Source organism: Seriola dumerili, unplaced genomic scaffold (assembly GCF_002260705.1).
Source record: "Seriola dumerili isolate Sdu_G_001 unplaced genomic scaffold, Sdu_1.0 BDQW01000017.1, whole genome shotgun sequence".
NCBI lineage: Eukaryota > Metazoa > Chordata > Actinopteri > Carangiformes > Carangidae > Seriola > Seriola dumerili.
Window position 1 is genome coordinate 13,774,290 of NW_019174272.1, and position 23,530 is coordinate 13,797,819.

At 38.9% G+C, this 23,530-nt stretch overlaps 1 protein-coding gene across 1 annotated transcript in view; it reads left to right on the plus strand.

The window, feature by feature from the left end:
* Positions 1-10,776: 10,776 nt before the first annotated feature.
* Positions 10,777-23,530, plus strand: part of abca2 (ATP binding cassette subfamily A member 2) — a 116,635-nt gene continuing 103,881 nt past the window's right edge. Inside the window, exon 1 of the mRNA XM_022753053.1 lies at positions 10,777-10,842. Within this exon, the coding sequence (XP_022608774.1) occupies positions 10,777-10,842 (66 nt within the window). The remainder of the gene's footprint in view (positions 10,843-23,530) is intronic.

A 23,530-nucleotide genomic window follows, 5' to 3' on the forward strand; every position in this document is an offset into this window, starting at 1 on the left:
TTATTAATAAATTGATTGAGAATATCATCAGAATATCCCAGATATATCATAAGTACCACAGGTCACAACGGAACCATAAACTAAAGAACACAGGCTGTGTTCATTAATTTCATGTTTGTTTTTAGGGGGACAGCATTATGGTGTCAGAGGTCGAGCACTCAGATGGTTCAGTAGCTACATGTATGACAGGAAGCAGTATGTATGCATCAACGATTATACATGCTGCTGCTTTTTATTCTGTATAGAAATGATTTTGTGACCTCCTCCAGCACTCTACATAAGGTTTTATTTGCAGATCACTCAGATGTATGTGCACTACAAAATAACCTAAATGAGGAACTGGTTAAGGTGGATACATAGTTTAAATGCAATAAGATATCATTTAATATAAGCAAGACAAACTTCATTGTTTTTGTTCCAACAGAGGTCAATATAATGTTGAACATGTTCGTATTAGAATAAATGGTGGAGAGTGAAGTCCACCGAATTCCTGAGGGATCACACTGATGAATTTTTAAACTTTAAGGTCCATATTGATGAGTTGATGAAAAAGTCCAAATATGTTGGTTTATTTTCTAATTTGAGGCATTTTCTACAAACATTATATCAGCCCTTATTTGAGCCTCATATAAATAACTGTAATATTATATGGTGTAATACTTATCCTAGTGGTACGTTCCCAGAAAGAGTCTAGGGATAGAGGGAAGCAACAGTGAAAAAGAACAGGAACCAGATTCCAGTAATAAATAAGGAGGAGTTTTATTCACAGCACGGGAAAACTGTAACGATATATATATATATTTATCACTATCTGACGTAACGACAAACACAGCTCCACACAGCTCTCTCTCTCTCTCTCTCTCTCTCTCTCTCTCTCTCTCTCTCTCTCGGGACAAATGGCACACAATGGCCCCGGCCAAGCCTCCTCCTACGGCATTTGAGCCCCAGCTGCTGATTGGGGAACAGGGACAGCCGTGCCAAATCACCTGCTGGAGGAGAGGGGAGGGTAGAGCAGGTCATACCAACATACACAGAGACACTATAACACAGAGGCACGCAACACTAGTTATCTGGAGAAACTACAGATTGAACAGAAAAAAGTCATATGTATAATATCATGGTCTGCAGTAAACGCTCCCACTGACGCTCTTTTCCACTGCTACAGTTTCTTGAAGCTTACTGAATGTGATATCTTTCACAGTGCTTGTATAATGTATCATGTTGTATTTAACCTAAATGACCTTATTCCAATGAACTTGAAACATGAACTTAACTGCAGAGTTTCAGTGTGGCTTCAGAGGTCCACAGGTGTGAATGAGCCTCATAACACTCTAAAAAGTCACTATCTCTATCTGCTCTTCAAAAGAACTTAAAGCAGCAGTTGCTACTAAAATATGTTTAAACTTGCCTAAATCCTGAAAGGCTGGGGTCTTCAGAACTGCTTACTCTACTGAGCATTTATTTTAGCATTATTTCTATCTACCATTTATTGCTGATCTTGCCTTAGCAAATAGATATAAGGACTGATGGGACAGATGTTCTCGACCATTTAGTAATTCTTTTTAGGCTTTTAGGTTTTAGCATTCAGGTATTTTGTGGCTGAAGTTGTATTTTGTACATGCCGTGACTGGGCCCCTACTCACAAGCTTTTGAAGCTTATGTCCCATTTTCACCCATATTGTCATGTTTGTATACTTGTTTTCTATTTTTGTTCATCATTTTGTCTATTTTCCTCTGAGAATTTCTTTTTTTTGGATTTATCCATGGTTAGTTTACCAAGGGCATAGGTCAGAGACTCAAGACTAGCCACCTGCAGGGAAAGGCGCCAGGCTGTGGACGTAGTAGGATGTAACACATATTTTAGTTGACGAAATATATAAACATTTTTTTATTTCAGTGTCACACTATCACCTCGAACTCCAAGATAAAAATAAATGCATAAAAATAAAATTAAAAAAATTAATTATAAATAAATATTTACTTCCATGTTATTTTTTGTCAAAGCTTCAGGGAGCCACCAAGGCCGAAGAGCCGCATGTTGATGATGATGATGATGATGATGATGATGATGATGACAGCTCAACAGGAAGACACATACAACCAGCACAGAGCACAAGCATTACTACAATAACATGTATCTGCTGTCAGCTTGCTGCGAGCAGCTTTGTGAGGCTGTACTTAGGCTGATAACAGGCTCACAGTGACAATGCTAAGATGCTAATTTTAAGCAGGTATATTTTTGCCATGTTCACCATTTTATTTTAGCTTGTTAGCATGCCAACATTTGCTAATTCTCACTAATAGGATGATGAGTTTTCCCAGCAATAGGTCATAAATCAAAGATTTGGACAAATTTCGAATTTCACCTGATGATTGCACCACTGTTAAACTGTTTTAACTTCAGTTTAAAATGATGCCTGTTTTGTTAGGCATTTATGGGTAAGTTTGATATTATCAATATTAGCAATATTAGCCATATTAGCAATATTAGCGATGTAAGCGCTCCACTGGGGGAGCCGCCGGGGGAGCCACCAGAGAAACCCGTTGTGTTGTGAGAATTTACAGCACGTGTTGTCAAATTGATGAAGATGTTTTCTGACTGTTTGTGTTTTGTTAAGTTGCAGTGTGTTGAGACCAGGAACACACTGGACAGACTATATGTCTCATCTGGCCTGGGATTGCCACAGGGTCCTCGAGGAGGAGCTGGAACACATTGCTGGCGAGAGAAACCTGCTGCCACACCAGATAAGCAGCAGAATATGGATGGATGGCTAGACATATTATTTATTTAGATAACAGTTATTATTAATTCTATTTTAAAAATTTAAACAATTTTTCACAACATGATGATCATCATTTTGGACTTCAGGGGCTCTGTAGAATCCTTTATTTATTTTTTGGTGGCTAAAGAAGTCAAGTTTGATTATACTGACTGTGAAAAAACATGCACACCTGAACTAGTTGACATTGAAGTTTATGCAGTGCCCTTGGGCTCTGCAGTAAACTGCTGTATTTGACACTGTCTCTCTGTGGTCTGTAGCAAAATGGACTGTAAAATTGACATTTTGTAAAATAATCGGTGCCAACCTATTTGCTCTTTTCTTTCTCCTGTTTCTCCATCATGTGGCTCTGATGTGGGTTCTAAAGATCTACAAGAAGATGCTAACTTCAGACAGAAAATGTGTTATCTGCTATCTTGTAATAAACACCTCAGATACACTACATGCCCAAAAGTATGTGGACACTCGAACATTCCCAAACCATGGGCATTAATATAAGCTGCCATAACAGACTCGCACTCTTCTGGTTTTTAGCTCTCCTGCAGATCTTTAAATCTTGCAGCAGGGATTTGCTCCCATTCAGCCACAAAAATATTACTGATTTCTCACACTGATACTGGTCTGGCTCTCAGTCAGTATTCATCTGAAAAGTGTGGAATAGGGTTGAGGTCAGGGCTCTATCCAGGCCAGTTTATTTCTTCTACACCAGCTTTATGGAGCTGGCTTTGAGGACAGGGACATTGTCATGTTGAAACAGGAAAGGGCCAAACACAGACATGGAGACACATTGTTGTGTAAAAATATTCCTGCCCATATTATATTATATATGTATATATATTTGTGTATAACCAAAAAAAAGCTTTAATACTGGTTATTAGGCACAACAAGAAGAAGCCAGTACCAGATAAATATTGGTATAAATGCTAAGAACACAGAAGGCCTTCATGCGATGCAAACATCAGCATGCACTCACCAGTCACTTTATTAAGAACACCTGTACACCTGTTTATGAAATTATCCCATCAGCCAATCATGTGGCAGCAGTACAGTGCATACAATCAATACAGGTCAGGAGCTTCAGTTCATGTACGCATCAACATCAGAATGAGGAAAAATGTGATCTCGGTTACTTTGACCATGGTCATCGTTGCTGGTGTCAGAAAGGCTGGTTTGAAGTCTGAGTGTTTCTCAAACTGCTCATCTGGAATTTAAACACAGATGGTAGAGTCAGAGTCTGAATCCATGGACCCAACCTGCCTTGTGTCAACGGTCCAGGCTGGTGGTGGTGGTGTTATGGTGTGGAGAATGTTTTCTGCATACCAGTCAATAATGGTGTGAATGAATAATCTTTATATTGATATTTAAAGTGTGCTGGTTGATTCACAATGTCAACTTATGCATTGAGTACCATGTAATGAAAACATTATACCTTAAAATTTGCAGTAGCTGCCAGTAACCTTTAAGCAGCACAGGGAATTCAATCATCTTTTCCCTAGACTACATATGTTGACTGCAGTGGCGATTGCTCTAAGACTGCAAGGGAAGCAGCTTCCCCTAAAATGTCAACAAAATAAGTGGTCAAATATGTTCTGTTGTGTGTACATTTCATTGACTAAATATGCGCTAGAACACGTTCATCTTTTGTTCAGAATCAGCTACTTATCACAGGTAACCGACACAACTTCCTTCTCATTCATCCCCGCAGCGCCACAGTGCTTTACACAGTGTAGACGCCAAGCGTCTACTGACTTCAATGGGGAAGCACAGAGTGGGTTGTTCCACTGCAGCGAAACTAGACGGTCATTGGATAAATGCTGGGCTTTGTCCCGCCCATCGGACGCTCAGCGTCTCTGGGGGTCTATGGGGCAGTGGGCTGGCCCGGATGCTCAGCTTCTGCATGATGATTGGATGATCTGTCTGAGGCTGAGTCCCTTTTTGATTGACAGCGAAATGAGCGAATCAGCGAAGTATAAGCATCCACCGGAGCATTTTTCAAGTTTTTAATTCTGTTGTTCGGAGTTGATCTGGAGACGTTACTGATCCTCAGCATTGTGTTTGGCGACTCTCTTCTGTCACTGCAAATTTACATATAAATAAATGGACACATTTTATGATGTAGGCCGAAAATGAGCTTCCCCTCCTTATAAGACCAGCAGCCACCACTGGTTGACTGGTCTGCAACCCACAGCTCTTCAGCCCTTCTGCAGTGGCTCCCTGAAGCTTTGACAAAAAATAACATGGAAGTAACTGTATTTTTTTATTTTTTTTATTTATTTTGTTGTGCAGTGGACAATCTTTCAAAGGGAACACGTCTTATCTGATACTGTGACACTGAAATTAAATAAAACGTTTTAATATTTCCTCAACTAAAATATCCTAAACATCCTACACATCCTACGTCCACAGCCCGGCGCACTTCCTTGCAGGTGGCTAGTCTTGAGTTTCTGACCCCCGCCCTGGGTAAGTTAATCATGGATAAATCCAAAAGAAGAAAATTCTAAGAGGAAAATAAAGTGCTTAATTCTGTGTGGACAGATTCATTTGCTTTTATTGCCAACGATGCTGGCTTACCTGTATGCTTGATATATGGTGAGAAATTAGCAAACAACAAAAAATGGAATGTTGAGAGACATTTCCAGAACGAGCACACAGCATTTGCTGAAAAGTACCAAGCTGGAGCAGCGTGAAAAAGAGCAATTTCACATCTGTTGCTGATAGCTGAGCGGAGCAAATATATCATCATACTTTCAAGAAGTGGATCAAGTCTCCAAACTCAACTACTCCTGCTAGTTTTGTGCCAGCCCAGGAGATAGTAAGGCTTGGAAAGCCATTGATGGATGGAAAATACATGAAAGAATCGTTCATTAAAATGTCAGAGCAACCATTCATAATTAAAAATAAATAAATAAAATGTAAAAATAGATAAATATAAATACAATGTAACAGTTTTCTTTAATGTAGTTCTATAATTTTGTGAATGCAACATAAACTATAGTTCTTTGTAGGCACTATATATAGTATAACTATAAATAAAAATTTATAGGCTGTGTTATCTTCATTTTAAGGGCCAAATATGTTTTGCAGCTCCAGACAAATTTTATTTGGTGGGAGAGGGGGCAAAAATGACTCTTTTGACAGTAAAGGTTGCCGACCCCTGGGCTAAGTCAGCAAAATATCCATTTATTTTTTTGAAAGAGCTTAAAAGGTAACTAAAAGTACATAATGATGTAATTCAATCATAATTAAAAACTTACTTGGCACCAGGCCCATGCCTCAGACCACCTAAGGGATTGGCTTCTTCTAGGCTAATGCTAACTGAAACTAGCATTTCAAACGTAACGTTAATGTTGCTGTTTTCTTATTCATTTTCATGAATACAATTCCCTCAAATAGTGACTGGTCTTTATTGACATCAACTGTTTCCATTTTCCCTGTTAAAGTTACTATATTATGTTGTCAATACAAACACAATACTTCCTGTATCCCTTTCAAATTAAAAACCCCCAAACATTTCAGTGGACAGAAATACTTCATTTCTTAACAAGGCTTTCGGAGCTGGAAGGTGTTGTGGAAAAGTCACTGACTTGCAAGGTTTCCATACTGCACTTGAAATGTGGCAACTGCCAACTTGTGGCGCTTGTACGTTAACTAATACAGTTTGGCTGAAACTTAAACACATTCTACAGGCACTGTGCCACTGTTGAAGATAGCATGATTACACTGTTGAATTTATTCAATGAAAGGGATGAAAATACACATTATGCTTAGTTGGCATGCAAATAATATGACAGCCATCAGGAGTTTGTCACAGTGGTTTTTCTCTGGCCATTATTTGGCACCAAACTTTATTAATTCATGTTGAGAACGTATTCAAGACCCGGATTGTATTTGACTACTGGAAATTTATTGAGGAAATATGGTAGCCTAAAAAAAGATTATCTATGGCTGTGACATTCATCCTTTTACAACTGGCTACTAATTCACGTATTATTCTACTACACCAAAGAATAAGTGAAGGAGAGAGAGAGCATCACAGAGAGAAGAGAAGGCAACGATCCCTCAGGGAAAGAATGGGAGAGAGAAGTGTCAAGTGTCTCTAACCTTTACCGAAGCATCATGATGTGGCACTCTCTAAATCATAGAGTTGAGCTGGAGTGGGTGACTGTGTCTCAGATGTAGCAGGCATGAACCACTTCCAAACTATATACAGCAGCCTCTACAGCAGATCACCTCAAAAGCTTCACCTCGAACAAAGCAAAATAGGGCGCGTTCTGGATACACAGTGGGTGGCCAGCTTGTTCTGCACAGTGGTTGCAGTGTGGAACACACTTGGCATGTCAAGTGAACGTAAAACCCACAGTGACAGGAAAATGTATGATGGCTTGCAGAGAAAACTGTGCTCCAAGTAGTTCGTCAGCGATTTGGCCATCATGTACAACATCCTAAACGAATTGGCTCTTCTGTCTGAGTGCTGACAAAAGCACAATATCGCCACCACATACATGGAAAAACGGAGAAGCATACAAGTCATTGAACAAATCAAAGAATCACCGGGTACCAAAACTCTTGAGGCCAACATAGCAGCAGCCAGAGGTAGCCTGAGATGGTGGAGTTAATTGACAATGCCAAAATTGTGTGCATCAATTTGCAACAGTTTTTGACAAGTGTAATTAGCAACATCTGGAATCAAATGTTCAGAGCCAATGATGTTCGCTCACAGATGGAGTACACTCAGCTGCTTGAACAAACAAGAGTCCTGGACAGTGAATCCTGGCCAGACCCTCTACCTCCAGGATACAGAGACAGTTGCAGTACTAACCTGTGTGTTAAATTCCACCGTCCTCACCCATCCACTCTGAACGCGTTCAGAGACTTGTCACTGATGAATTGTACCTTATTGATTCCATGCAGTACAGCAGAATGCGAGAGGGTCTTCAGCCACACGCACTTGACGATAACATCCAACCTATCACAAATTCAAGTGTGCCATGTGTCATGTCAGGACTTGGCTGAGCACCACCGAGCTGAGGACACTCAGACAAGGGTAGCAAAGGCAAAACCAGTTGAACTGGATCCCCTCTGGCAGTATTTGTGAAGTATTTGCTGTATCCTGTGAAGTGTTCAGTGATTTTCTTTTTTTTTAAACAAGTTTTCTGAACTGATGAGCACTAATTAGTTTGAGTAGACCAGTCATCCATCCTGTGTTTATACACTGCACAAAAAAATGAAGGGAACACTTAATCATCATAGTTTAACACCAAGTCAGTTAAACTTCAGGGATATCAATCTGTCCATTTAGGAAGCTCAAGTGATTGTGAAAAAGGAATGGTTTTGCATGTGGTGGCCACAGACAGTTGCTCTCTCCTGATCCTTCCTGACTGATTCTTCTCTAGTTTTGTGTTTTGCTAGTGTCCTTGTCACTGCTGGTGCAGTGGGCCCTGGGTTCCTCCAGGTGCAGGACAACACCTGGCCTCATGAGCCCAAAGTGTGTAGGCAGTTCCTGAATGATGAAGGCACCGATACCATTGTCTGGCCCTCATACAGGTCCGTGGGGGCCATACACACTACTGAGTCACATTATGAGTTGCTGTGATGAAATTCACACAAGTTGGATCAGCCTGTGATTTCAATTTTTCACTTTGATTTTCGGTGTGATTATGAATCCAGTCCCGCTGTTATGTCATTTTGTTCTCAACAAATTATACAATGTACATCAGTAAAGATTTTCAACTTGAATCATTCATTCATCAAAATCCGATATGTGATTTAAATGTTCCCTTACATTTTTTGAGCAGTGTAGTTTTAGCCCATTAGTTTAACTTGTTGAGATTCAGTGTCTTACTATTTTAAAAAGGCAAATTGTTTTCAGTTATTTTTCTAACAAGTTTTTATGAGCATTTCATCCTTGATTCTTTGTGTAAATTAATGATACACAACCTAACAAACCAATGCATATGTCATAGCTGCGCTACGCTTCTTGAGCAAATAACACTACAGCCCTGGTCAACATGGAGCAGAATCCCAAAGAAACATTTCCAATATCCTTTGCAATCCATGGCAAGAAGAACTGCGGCTGTTTTGAGAGCAAAGACAGGTTGGTATGGTTTTCACACATAAAAAGTAAAAAAAAAAAAAAAAAATGGAAGCACATCTACTCTTACATCCTGACTGAGACATCTGGATCAGACCTTGAGCCCCACCCACCACCTGCTGGCTCCAGGTGGACAGGTGAAAGAGCAGCGGGTATGAAGATGGTTAGAGGAGGAAACAGCAGAGAGACTCAGCCACATGTGTGAGCCTCAGTCAGACCCAGACTCAGATGAGGAGTCTGAGACCAGAACCAGAGACTAGCAGACGGATCAGAACGGTTAGCGTAGTTAGCATCTTTTATCTGTTTATGTTGTTTGTTAGCTTGTAACTGTCAGTGTATGAGACAGTGTTAGTGGTTGTACTAATGCTAGCTCACTCTCTCTCTCTGTACTGACAAAGTTTCAGGTTTATTTAGCCCCGCCCACTGTCCCCACAAGTTGACAGGATTGGTTCCTTAGGTTTGTCACATATGAAACCCTGGCTGTCTGAATCTGCTTTTATGAGACTGTCATTGGTTCACTGCAGTTCAAGGTGGAAACACTCAGTGATGGTGTTGATGATTATTTCACGCATCATATATCATATATATCATATATTATAAAACTAGAATTACTGCCTCCCGGTGTTTTTGCAGAACATTATGATGTCATAGTGAAGTTGACCATTGACCATTTAGATGTAAAATGTCATCACTTAATTTTATCCTTGTAGACATTTGAGTTAAATTGTGTCATAATTAGTGTATGAATTTGTGAGTTATGGCCAAAAACATGTTTTGTGAGGTCACAGTGACCTTGAACCTTGATCTTCATCCACCAAAATCTGAACAGTTCATCTTTGAGTCCAAGTAAATGTTTGTGCCAAATTTGAAGAAGTGCTGTCGTGGTGTTACTGAAATATTAAATTCTCTGGAATGAAGCGAACGGACAGCCCAGCACAGAGCCATACAAAACCAAATGGATGTTAACAAGGTGAAAAACTCAATTTTCATCGGAGGGGGTCTTTATGCAGTATTAGTATGGTGTTTCTAAAGTTCTCAGTGAATGTATTTTCCCACATCATGATGCATCTCTACCATTAAACAAATTAATATGTTCATCTCCACAGTATTTTTTGTGGGACTCCATGCATTTAACAACCAGTTTACATTCTGACAAACAACCTGTACAGAGTGGGTACAAAGTTGGTATTTTACAGGCTGATTCCAGTAAACAGACGCAATATGTGAATTTGAATACTTTCAGCCCAGTAAATAGATAAATAAAAGCTTTAGTATTTTTCCAAGAGTTTACTTTTGACAGTATGGAGAAGGCAGGAAACATAATTTACAGCAAATATTGCATAACCATTAATGGAATTTTTTTTGAAAGAATATTAAAAATTAAAAAAAAATATATATATATATTTTAAATCGACCTGTTTGGTGTCTAGTCAAAATATTCTGGCTTTTGCTTTGAAAGGGCAGATCGGAAGTGGTGGTTTTCATTACTCTGGCTCGCTTTACGTGATGCTGTTCCCGCTGGTACCTGCTCCAACTCAGTACTGTCATACGGAATAAAGCTAATCAGACACCGGGGAAACGCTGGCCGGTGATGGACCGACACACGGAGAATGACAGACGGAATACAAACAGTGTCGTTACGCTTTTTACTGTCATTGTGGCCTAATTCTACCAGCACCTGTCTCTGCTCATAATCTTTCTTCTTCTCCAACAAACTGTGGAGACAAGCGTCATATTATTTGTTATTAGTGAAGGCCGACACATCTCAGCACAGGAACAGAGCGGGCACATGGATGCCCGGGGATGGGATAGAGATTCTCCGGTTATTTAAACCTCGTCACAGGCCACCGCCTGTATGCTAATGTGGTAAAATTAGGACACACTGGAGCAGAAGTGGGAGGCAAAATGGGATTTCTGCACCAGCTCCATCTCCTGCTGTGGAAGAACATCTCTCTGAAGAGGCGGGGGCCGGTAAGACATCTGTTCATATGACAGTCTGTGAAATCCTTTAAAGTCGTGTGTGGTTGTCCGTCTATGGAGAGCAGACGGGCGTCGGTTCAGCTGCTCCGCTGCTGCTGCATCGTCCACAGCCGTTATTTGGGCTAATTCTCCCAGTACCTGTCTCTGCAAATGTTCCCATCACACATTAGAATAACACTGCAGTGAGCTTCAGAGGGAACGTGATAATGATGTCCACACTGGTTTACTGGCAGGGTGTTGTTGGGAGACTGCTTTTCTGATTGTGCTTATTCTGTCAAACAGGTTGTTGTTAGTGGACAAACAACAGTTTAATAACAGCCTGAATGTGGAATAGGCCTATGCAGTGAATATGAGCCCAGGATGTGTTGTCATGAGCTCAAGTTTTTATTTTATTCTATCCACAAGCTGCAGATAATTTGAAGGGCCTGGTGTTGCTATCATAGCGTTACAAGATATGCTAATGTCATATGAAATGATTCATACTAACCTCAAAACATCTGTAACATTGTTCAGTTGTCAGACTTGATGGAAAGAATTCTGGAGAGAGTGCATATAAATATACTGATGTGTGACTAATTTTGAAGGGGATTAGGAATATTATACATATTTTTTTGCTTGTTGCCACTTCAGTTCTGACTGTAGGATTTAAGTTATAATCACAGAGGATAATAATACATTGTTTTTAGAGCGAATGATCATATGACAGTATCTGTTGTCTAACCACACTAAATCAAATGTATTTATTAGGGGTGGGAATCACCAGAGGCCTCATGATATATCATCATTATACTTAAGCCTTTCTACAATATTATTGCTATTTTAAACATTTAGTGATATGCTGACATATCATAACATATGTTGTGATTTATTATTGCGATTTATTCGTAGTTTTTCAACATATGTTTATCTAACAAGATAAAGTTCATAAACTGAACTGTTTGTAAGACAGTTTGTGTGTGAACGACTGTACTATTACAGGTATATTGAACAATGTAACTTGTCCAGCAAAAGTTAGCAGCTCCTTCAGAAACTGGGGAATTTGAAAGCAAATTAATGTTAAATTGAAATGAAATAAAAAAACAAAACAAAAAAAAAACATAGTCTTACATTAAACAAATAATGTTAAATTGAAATAAATTAAAATGTGTAGCTTAAATAAAATGTGCTATTGTTTGCTGCTGGCCTTGGGACATTTGGACAGTGAAGGACAGAGAGGAGCCCATGCTCTGAGGTCAGGGTGCTCCTCTCTGCTGTGATGGTGTCTCCAGACTCACCCTCAGCTGAGACACTAGTACCTGGGATACAAAGGTACCTGTTTTTCAGTTTGTCCAGAGAAGGCCAGACTTGCTCATGTGACTTACAGCAGAGTAGTGGGTGTTCTGTGAGTGACAGTGGTGTGACTTCTGGGTATCTTCTAACCTCCTCCTCTGCAGCAGTGGCAGATGAAGATTTTGGTGGGGCTTTATAAGTGGCAGCCATTATTAGACATCACATATGGCACTCAGATATTAAAGGACAGTGCAGGATGAAAATATATCATACATCATGTTGACACTCTTGTTTCTCTCCAGTCACCAGATTTTCAACTTTGTAGCAAAACTGCCATTTGTTGTAAAGTCTTTCAAATCAGCTGGAAGTGCGTTCCTGTAATGTGATGCTTGGAGAGAGAAGGCCAATAGTCACCTAGGTGACCAGGTAAATTAGGCAGTCATGTCTATCAGCAGGTCTAGTGTGCCTACTTATAATTTCCTTGACAAAAAACAGTCAAAATGGAAGGACCAAGACTATTAAGTATTTAAAAAAATTAGTCTGGCATCTGCATATTTCACCAAATTGTTCCACATTAAAAATTCATATTTTAAATATGCTGCAAGCGTCAGTTAAAGCTCATTTGCACTCATTACTGTAATTGATATAGTGATTTGTTTAAGTATTCGCTGCTGCAAAAAGTAAAATTATTGCTGTCATGCATTACCAGTCAACTGTCTCCATATGGTTCATCGTAACATCATTAATCTCTTGATTGTGTGTGATTGTGTGTGTGCAATTCATCAGCAATTATAAAGATGAGAGGCGAATGACAGTACAGCAATTTTCAAAGGTTAGGTTGTGACACTAGCTGTAAATTTTACAGACAACATCCATCCAATGACATCGTTTCCATTATGACTCACTGTATTCTGCCATTGTTAGGCTGACAACACACTGAATAAGTGATGATTTGTTTTACTGCAGACTAGGGATGTTTTTTTTCTTACGCTCGTTAACCAACCATTACCTGACAAGATTAAAATGTACTATTTAGAATACATGAGTGTCCGTAACCCATTAAAAATACCAATACACAGGGGTTAAAGTGGACCAGAATGATCAGGAGTGTGAGACAGACAAAGACACGCACGCACGCACGCACGCATGCACGCACACACACACAGGAAAGCCACTCCTGTCAGATCATCACAAAGGATGATGGTCCTTTTAACTTCATTGTTGCAAAAGAAGCGAAACCCACATTCATGAGGTCATTACTATTATCTACGTGAGAGCAGAGGAGCAGAATCACTGAGTAATGTGTGTGAACAGCCAGACTACTGCTCACACGACAGAGTTGGACTGGCGTTAAACCTCAAAATAAAATAAACAGGCCGACCTCAGTCCTCGGCAGAGGATCGTTACGACAGATGCTAACGATGTCCCAGGATATTTAACTGTTGAACTGATATATCAATCAATCATTAAGCCGTTAGGTCAGAACAAAACAACAGTTTCAAAATAAAAGCCCTAGAAAGATAATATACTATAAAGCCATATGGAAAAGTTTTGTGCCCCCCCCCCCCATTGGTAATTGACAAACTAGTTCAACATAAATATTCAACAAGTTTTGTGACAATTGGACAAACTGACTGATTTATGACAAAGTTTGCACCAGGCTCATGTACATGCTCCTTATTCAGCCATTTCTAAATAGTTTCACACACGTGGTTCGATATTATGAAACATATCCTGTGAGTTTTGTGATAATTGGACAAGCAATTTCTCATTAATGACTGCATGTCATCTGCTGCAGTATTTATGAATACATTTGGCACACCTTATTTTTCACTAGGCACTTCTGCAATCTACTTGATTGGCTTAAATGATTGATAAGTTATTCAAAAACATGTAGCTAGGAGAATGTGACTCCTGAAACTGACACGACCAGGTGAAGAGAAGACTTATCCCTGAACAGTGTTGTTACAGAGTGGAGCTTCCTCCCTCATTGATGAGCCTTGGCCAAGTGCAGAAACCAGCTTGCAGAAAGCACACAAACATGACAAAATGACAAACATAAACAGACTTAAAAAATGCAGCAGACATGAAATGTTGATTATGTATCTGGAACATTGATATAGAAACAGCTGTAGCCTTTTAAAATTGGCACACCTTATTTTTCTCTACTGTTCTCCAAATCTGGATTAAATGTGAAGATAATGATTCCCAAGTATTTCAACTCGTGTACGACCTCAAGGTCGAAACTCAAGGTCAATATCCAAATTTGCCCTTTTTTTTTCAAAAACATAGCACAGTCTTCTTGACATTAAGATAAACTTGATTAGTCCTAGGGGGTAATTTAAAAGGCACATAGATTAGACATTAAATAAAACACACAAATGCACAACAAAGAACACAACCAGTGCAGGACAAACTGTACACATTAAGGAAAGACAATTTGAAATATGAGCCAGTGCAGCCTGTTGTTTATCCGTCACACTGTTCTTAGCTCTGTACTGTCCAGACTGAACTTTAATCTAATATTCTCTATAACTACTATTAACTACAGATTTATACAGAGGAAAGTGACAAAAAGCACCACAGTTTAAAGTGCTGATTGTTCTTTTTGATGTGTTCTCCTCGGTTTGTTCTCCTCTGTTTGCTACATGATTCTTGTGCAGTGTGACGGCCGTATCCGACGGTGTCTCCAGACGTGTTCTGGTGGGTCAGTCCAAGTCAAAAGTTTGGGCTGATTTTTATTCCCACTCCATCCCTGTTCTCTCCCTTAGTATCATGTATAACTTTATAGATAAGGGAGTGATGATGATGCAGTACATAAGATATGGTGATGAAGTTGTCAGCAGACCGTATGGCAGCAGCAGGGGGCAGAATGCTTATTACAACCAGAAGAGACTTGAGACTTGACTTGGACTCGAAAAAAAATAACTTGTGAGCATCTATGATTCACCACTGGTAGTTGAGGCTGATGAGACTCAATCACGGAGCAATCATGGGTGTCTATGTCATTGCTTTCATAGGTCTCCGTTTTGGCCCGTCCAGACTACAAAACAACACCATAGTTTTTAAACTAAAACAGGTCCAGCAGTTTTTCCAAAAGTCTCCGTTTTCAGAGGAGTGTGGACGGTAGGCAAAAACGTAGCAAAAGAGATCTGTTTTAAAACTTAATTGTAGTAGTGTGAACATAGCATAACTAATTCACTACAAGCTTACAATTAGTAAGGCATACTCATTAAAATATGCAATAATTAAGATCAGTATATATTATGGGAATGGTGGAACCACATTTTGGCTTTCACGGCCAAAATGTTTCTTTGGGGGGTCCATGTCCCTCCTCCTGGTTGGCCACTCCATATCCTTCAGCGGTAGGTCAAGTTCTCTCAAAATTCTTATTTACTCAAATGCCTCATAAAACATGCTTTTTCAGTTGTCGGTCTCACACGTGTCGACAGCTCGTGCTACATGCATGTGTGTAACTACAGTGATTGTCTGTGGGGTCTGAACACTACCAAAATGTGGGTGTCCTACTGTCAATACTGTGCCTGAACGCATCCTGTGTGGACTGAAGCTGCTGCCGCTCCTCTGCTAACTGCTGCTCATGCCATACGCCTCCTGTGTAGACACGGTGTGACTGAAGTTGTGCAAGATTATGGGTCTGTCCTTTGGCTTCCTGGTTTTATCACCACCTGATGCCATTACTGGTGTCCTGTTTGTGTTTGTGTCTGTGGGTTGGAGGGTAGGGGGGCAGCCAGTTTTAGCCCATCTACCTTCAGACATCAAACTGAGAGAAGGCAGGAGAACTGCATTGGAGAGCCTCTGTAATAATAATAATAGCAACAGCTGCATCATTCCTGCCTATAGATTTATAATCATGCTGCTCTACTTTAGCCTGACTACAGCTGTCCTTTGGACTGATCACAGCACAATGATGTAGTCAGCACTTACCCGAGGTAAGACACAAGTTAATACATAGAGGAACATCGTGGCCCAGTTGCATAAAGAATTCAAAAGTGATCAAGTAGGATTTGAGAGAAGAGGGGTACACACATACTGTACATAATGGAATTAAAAATTGTTGAGTGGTGGAAAGTAACTAACTACATTTACTCAAATTTGTTGAGTTACATGCTGTATTTCCATTTTATGCTACTTTATACAACTTTGTCCACTACATTTTAGAGGTAAATATTATACTTCTTATTACTCCATCAAACAGATACTATATAAATACAGATTTATGACATTAAACACATGATGACATGATATGATGCATTCTTGATTAAACTACCCAGCAGTATATAAAGTAGTTAAAGACAGCTGCATTAGATTATCTTATCTAAGCATATGGACTGGAAGTATAGAGAAACAGCTAGCTTAGCTCTGTTCTAATATACCAAATAACACCGGTAAAGCTCATGTGATTTACTCCACTTATTTATTTAAAAACCTTTGGTTACTACTTGTACTTTGCACATTCAGGTTGCTAAAACAGAATATATCACACAGGGAGACTATCAAAAAGATTCTTTCCAAGGTGTGTTGCAGGAGACTCAAGGTGTGATGTGGATGAGAGCTTCTGGCCAAGTGGCATTTATGAATACATTTTTTATTTGTTAATTGGAATAGCATTTGTGAAAATCCACAAGCATGGAATTGAGTTTCAAAAATTGAAAACTGATTCACAAGTGCCTGTTTGAAAGTTGTAAACGAGAGATATTCACATTTTTCATTTATTTGTAAATGAATTGAACGTATTCAAATACATTCATATGTTTTTATTGTGGAATTTGTGTATTTGCAGGTCTGTTTCATATTTTCCAGATATTTTTGAATTAACAAATTCATTTTTTGTATTTGTGGAAATGTGTTTTATATTTACAGATTACACATTTACACACAGATAGTGAATCTGTTCACATATAATAATAGACAAATCTACCTCCATACACTTGAGCTAAATTTCAAGTGTCATAGCAAAGGGTCTGAATACTTATATCAATGTGATATTTTAGTTTTCTTTTTCATAAATTTGCAAAAAGTCTAAAATTCTGTTTTCACTTTGTCATTACGAGTTATTGAGTATAGATTGATTGAATTGAATTCATTGGGCTACTGACTTTCAGACTAAATCCAAATCTGCAAACAAATTAGCAATGTTCCATTGTTGCGAGATGCTAATAGATAATGTTATACCACTGCCTTTAGTAGTTAGCTTCATGTGGCTTTAAAGGTGTAGTGTGTAAGATCTGACCAGAATTTTAGCTTAAAATGTTCAAAAAATGAACTAACACTATCAACAGTATGTGAAGGAGCCACAGTGATAATGTCATGACCAAGACCTCCATCTATTGTATTTCAGAGATATTTACTAAATTGAGCATACTGACAAACTAGCTGTGTCCCAAACCGTGTTGTAATACCACTTTATGACACTAGATGCTGTGTGAGTCAGTTTAGCATCTAGTCTGCCCACAGTCCCACGACGAAGAAAAACTTCCTCCAGAGCTTGAAGTAACACTACAGCTCTCGACTAAAAAAAAAAGCTCCTGACTAGCATCACAGAAACGCAGAGATGGCTGAAGCGCCTAGAAAGCTTTCTTTATCTCCATACCGAAGACTGCTCCGACAAGAAACCACGTTCAACTGCAAAGAAAAGATGAAAAGGAGTAAATCTTGGTGTGGCTTCCCACCGCTGGAGACAGCTCCGGGCGAGTAAAAAGATGCAGTTTGACGCTGAGCTCGCAACTTTTACACTGGTGAGTAACATCTAATGTTGGTCGGTAGCGAAAAGTATCATTAGTACAAATGACAAACCATACTGACAAACATTTCAAGTGGCATAAATGTATGATTGATGATGTCGACAGAAGTTTTAGCGATTCAGTAGAATTTAGCCTGTTCCAGAACCAGCAGGTTCAGATCTGCTTCTTCCCCTCAGCTGTCACCCTGCTCCACTCTGCACCACTTTTCTATCCCACTGTGATTATATCAGAGCCACAGTGTATACATGTTCATACTGCTGATTCATAATAATGAATATTTATACCACAGTTGTACCACTGTCTAATTCATATTTATTATAATTATTATTATTATTTATTATACACACACAGCAGACGTAACATGTTTGAATATAAAGAACTTGTATGATCTAAACTAATTGTCCTCTCACATGTTTGTCTGTATCAGGACCAGAATTCCAGTCCAGTCCTCCCCAGTGTTGGACCAGCACCTGCCTTTTCTTCTGGGTCTGGCCTCATCAACCATCAACAACCACATTACAGTAACACCTCAGAGTATTATCCCTGCACAGAACACATATTGTCTCTACTGTGATCTATTGCACATCCTGCTCAGCAGGGGTTTTGTCAACACTTTTGTACATAGTTTTTTTCATAGTTTTATTTTTTTAATAAGTGTATCTATGTATATTTATCTTTTTGCTTGTTGCAGTATTTTACCTTTTCATTGTTATTTCCTGTTAATATGTTTATTGGATACTGCACTTCTAAATAAAAACTACCTGGCAATAAACCTTATTTTCTGATTCTGCCTTTGTGATGATGTCATCATCCCTTCCTCATGCTGCTGTAGCCTGACACCCATGTGTCATGCAGTATCCCCTTGCCTTCATATTTTTATAGGTAAATAAAAACATACTGTTTGTACTACAAGTACTCATAATTTGTTTCAGTGCTATCAACAATTTTAACTATTAGCAATAAATGCACATATAAATATATTATAAGGAACATGGGGAAAACAACAACATGATTAACTGGACAGGGGTGAAGAGGTGAAATGCTGCCCCCTATGGAGGTGGAGCAAGTACACTCAAAAAAATAATTGTACCAAAAACGTTGACTTTAAGTATTTCCATTACATGAAGTTTTTCCATGTAATTTTATTAGGCAAGTTCAATGTAAGGGCCCCATTTAATTCAATGTCTTTCTACCATGCTGAATCAGTGTGAATAAATTCAATAAAGTTAATGCAAACGTATACATAAACTTTGTGTTTATTCAGTTAAAGGTGAACTTTCACATAAACCTTATGTGTTTATTCAGTTAAAGGTAAGGTGAACTTTCACATAAACCTTATGTGTTAAAGTATATAAACAATAATAATGCATTTCAAATATGTTTTCCTATCTCCTGTTAAAATCACAAAGTAACACACAGCATAGATCTGACAACTTTATTTGCAGTAACTTCAAAATTACAGTAACTTTTAAATGTGTCTGCACCACATGGATAATGCTGTGCACCTGTTGTATTGGCACTTGAACATTGTTTAAAGACATGTCACAGCCACAGCATATGTCTACCTCAACACAAAGACAAATAAGTGAAAGATCAGGAACAGAAATCATAAAAGCTATTCAGACTCTGGGTGCACCGGCACAGTATAACACAGTATAGCATGTACTGAGCTTTAAAATTCAGAACCTTACAACTTTTAGGAACATTAATTATCTTTGACATTTTGCAATTAGAAAAAGGCAAGGCTGTTAGTACTACAGATGACAATGAAAGCAGTGGCCATTTCATTAGGTACACTTGTAGAATCTATTGCAAGTAAATACAACAGCTTTGCTGTAAATTCCAACTTGTGAAATTTAAAATGTTTCCGTTTTGGGTGTCCTTGTCAGACTTGTAAATTCAAACATGACAGGTCATAGTTGAGCTGTTCTACTGGACTACATTATATTGTTAAGTGTTTCTAATATTCTGCCTTCCTCATGAGTGTAAATGGGAAGAATAATTTAGAAATTATCACCATGACATCAAACATTTAACAATTCTATGACAATGTCATAAAAACTGATTATAGGAGGCATTATGCAAATGTGCATTGGAGCAGCATGTATTGGACTGCATTAGAGTGTACACATGTACCTAATAAAATGGCCACTGAGCATATACTGCATGACACCAGGGATTCAACCAAAAAATACATCCCATCATGACTAAACACCACCATTTGGAAGTTCAATGCAGTTATCCTCAACTAATTGAAAAAGGTAAAACCAAATAAGATAATGCAAATAAACAAATTATTCAAGGTAAACTAAATAAATAAACAGATAACAATAAAAACTTAAGTCCTAATTTCAAGGACACTTTTTTAGCCTCACCACGAGAGAGGCCCAAGCAAGCTCAGCGAATTGGCACAAGTTTCACAATGAGGATGAGGCATGGTAACACATGCAACAGTTACAAGGTGAAATAACAGCACAACAGCAGTAATTAGCTGATGTGGGGTGGGGGCAATCATGACAAAACTGTGCACATCCACATTGTAGGTAACTGTCCACCTGACCCCCAGGGATGCAGCTCCAGGGGCGGAAACTAACGAGGAATGAGGGAGAAGAGAACTCCACATAAACAAGTATCTAACAAGCTCTGCACACATCAATATTGGGAATATGTGATGTAATCATTGGGATTACATTGGAAATGCACAAAGGCATCTTCACATGCTGGATACACACACACAAGAATTGTTTTGATGACATGAAATAACATGTGATGACTAAGTATTCATCCATCATCCACTGTAAACATCCTTCACAGCTTCCAGACTGACTTGTGCTGAATTGTCACTGTCAATTGTCACAGTAACGTTAAGTAATCATTCAACAACATTTTCAGAGAAATGCAAGCCTTTTGCTGCTTTCCATCACTAATGAACAAATAACAGTGATCAGTCAGTTAATGAAAGTTGTGCATATGAATGGTCTTGGTGTATTCCTCTTCAACAAGATAATAGTAAGTAATGTCAATGAAAGAAATGGCCAAAGGGTCCAGAAGCAGGTTCCTCCAACAAATGCTCCATCCTTTCCAACAGCACATTATATAAACAATCCACAATTTCAAACAAAGTTAAAGTGGCAGTAGAAGATCACAATGGCAATGTCCAAGTCAAATGTGGCTGGCTCAATTATCCAGCACCTTAACTTGTGATCTCACTGAAGCATCTTTATTTTAAGTGCTTGCACCTTTGGAGACAGTCTGTTACCATCCAAGTTCATCAACACTTTCTGGAAGAACTCAAATGTGAATTTAAGGTCTTGGGGATAGGTTGAGTGTGTAGATGAGCCCAAAAAGCATGGCCCATCCAAAGGAGATACTTCCCAGCTTGCAAAGAAGTTCCACACCTTCAAACACCACTCCAACATCCTCTGGCTTTTCCTCATCATCTGCACCCTCTTTTTGGATCACGTAAAGCCTCATGGTGGTCTGTGCGATGTTTCTCTCAGCTTCCTCAATGTTGATGTTCTAATGGTGAAAAACTAATTCAGCATTTTGAAATAAACTGATAGACTGAAAGCTCACAGTAAAATGCAAATACTGACCAAGTAGTTCTTGATAAGAGTGTTGCTGTCCTCATTCAGATAAGCACAAAGACCTCGAAGTACACAGTCCCTCTTGACTTCGATGTCGTCACTCTGCAAAAGATTGTATATCAAATGTTAAGGCTAGCAATTTTTCAAGACGTTTTCTAGCATTTATCAGATCTTTATCACGAATAACCTCCATGTGAGGTGGAGAGGAAGGTTGTTGAGGTAAACAAAGATGGACATTGGGAAGTAGAGGGTATAGAAAGGAAGATGAAGGGGAGGAAGAGAAGATGGAAGAAAGAGTGACGATAGAGAAGAGGGGTGAACATGTAAAGAAAAGGAGAAATTGTAGGAGATGAGAGGACAAGTGGAAGGGAGAAGTAGAAAATGAAATATAAAAGAGAGGTGGTAAGAGGAAGATGAAAGAAAGTTAAGTATGGAAGCTTGAAGACACCAAAAGATGGGAGGGGGTCCAACATCTCATCCATGAAGGACATAAAGGATGGAGGCAAAGGAAAGATAAATGAAAGACTGACAAAGTGGGTCGAGGAGGAAGATGATTAAACAGAGGAAGGTAGATGGGGAAAAAGATGTTACATGGGGAGAAAAACCTTATTTGGGTAAATAATGCAACAGTTTAACCCTTGTGTGGTGTTCGGGTCTGTGGGACCCGTTTTCATTTTTTATCAAAAGAAATATTATATGATTAAGTATTTTTTCAAACCCAGACTCATTGGCCTTGGCTCATTTTCTGTGAAGAATATTTATCAGAACACATTTTCAATGACCACACATTGTACACCCCCCTACACATTTTATATTAACCATACAAGTATATGCTGTTTACTGTATATTGCTTGTAATTGGGATGAAGTAAACATCTGTTAAGTATTTTAACAGAAAATTGTTTGATTGTGTTGAATTAAACCCCAACAAATGCAGCGGGTCCACCAGACCCGCCAACACTGGCTGAGTAACAAAAATATGAACATCACACAAGGGTTAATGCACTTGCCTTAGCAGTTGGAGCCATGACGAGCTTGATCTTCCTTCCAGCAGCTCCTCCTCTACTGCTGAAGACCTTCATCAAGTTAGGTGTGTATTTGTCAAGTTCTGCCAAAAACTTGGCTTGAAGTGGCAAAGTTGTTATACGCATGAATTCCGCATTTATCTATAAGAGAAAAGAATGATACAATAGGAGAAGTAAGAAGTAATAACTTTCTAGCTTTAAGAGGAATAATTTTCTGGGCTGAAAAAGGACAGACACTTGGAGAGAGACTTGGCAATTGGGCACAATCTTAAATGCAGATAAATCGCATCTCAATCTTCTTGAATGGGGAGTTGTCTATCCTCAACATTCTGGTGTGTATCATCATTTCCTTTTCCATATTTCAGGGCTTTGTCAAACTGTTAACACAGAGTCTTAAAAGCACCTGCACCAGCTCATGTCAGGCTCAGTGTCAAACTATAGAGATGAGTTGCACAAGTCATCAATATCAAAGTCGGGCAGCTACAAAAAATCTAAATCGTGACAGCTGATGGCATCTCAATACATTGATATGCCACCACTCTGCATTTTAAAACTTCCCATTAGAAAAGTAAGTGTAGTCTCCCTTTACAATCAGTCTCTGAAAATGCAGTTTTAAGAAATGCTGTTGACATGAAGAAAAAACCGTTCACCATGGATTTATAGTACAAATAGATATGTTCATATAGAATAAAATATTTTCCCCCACTTAATTATTATCTGAACATAATTTTGGAAAGCAGTTATACATCAGCAGAGCAGTGTGCAAAATGTCATCAGTAATGCTCACCTCACTCACTGTGAGCAAGGCAGGCCATCTGTTCACAAATTCAGAGACTAAAGGTGAGTCCTGGACAACCTCCTGACATCTGTAGGAGAAGGTCTTCTGCATTTTCTCCTTGACCACAGCCTTGTTGTGTCTCTTTTTCACCTCTGTCAAGAGAGCTACTCTTTCATTCTCAAGACTCTCTCTTGTTTATTTTATTTTTTATTTTTATTTTATTGTTTATACAATTAGAATATGGGCAGAGATGCCTGAA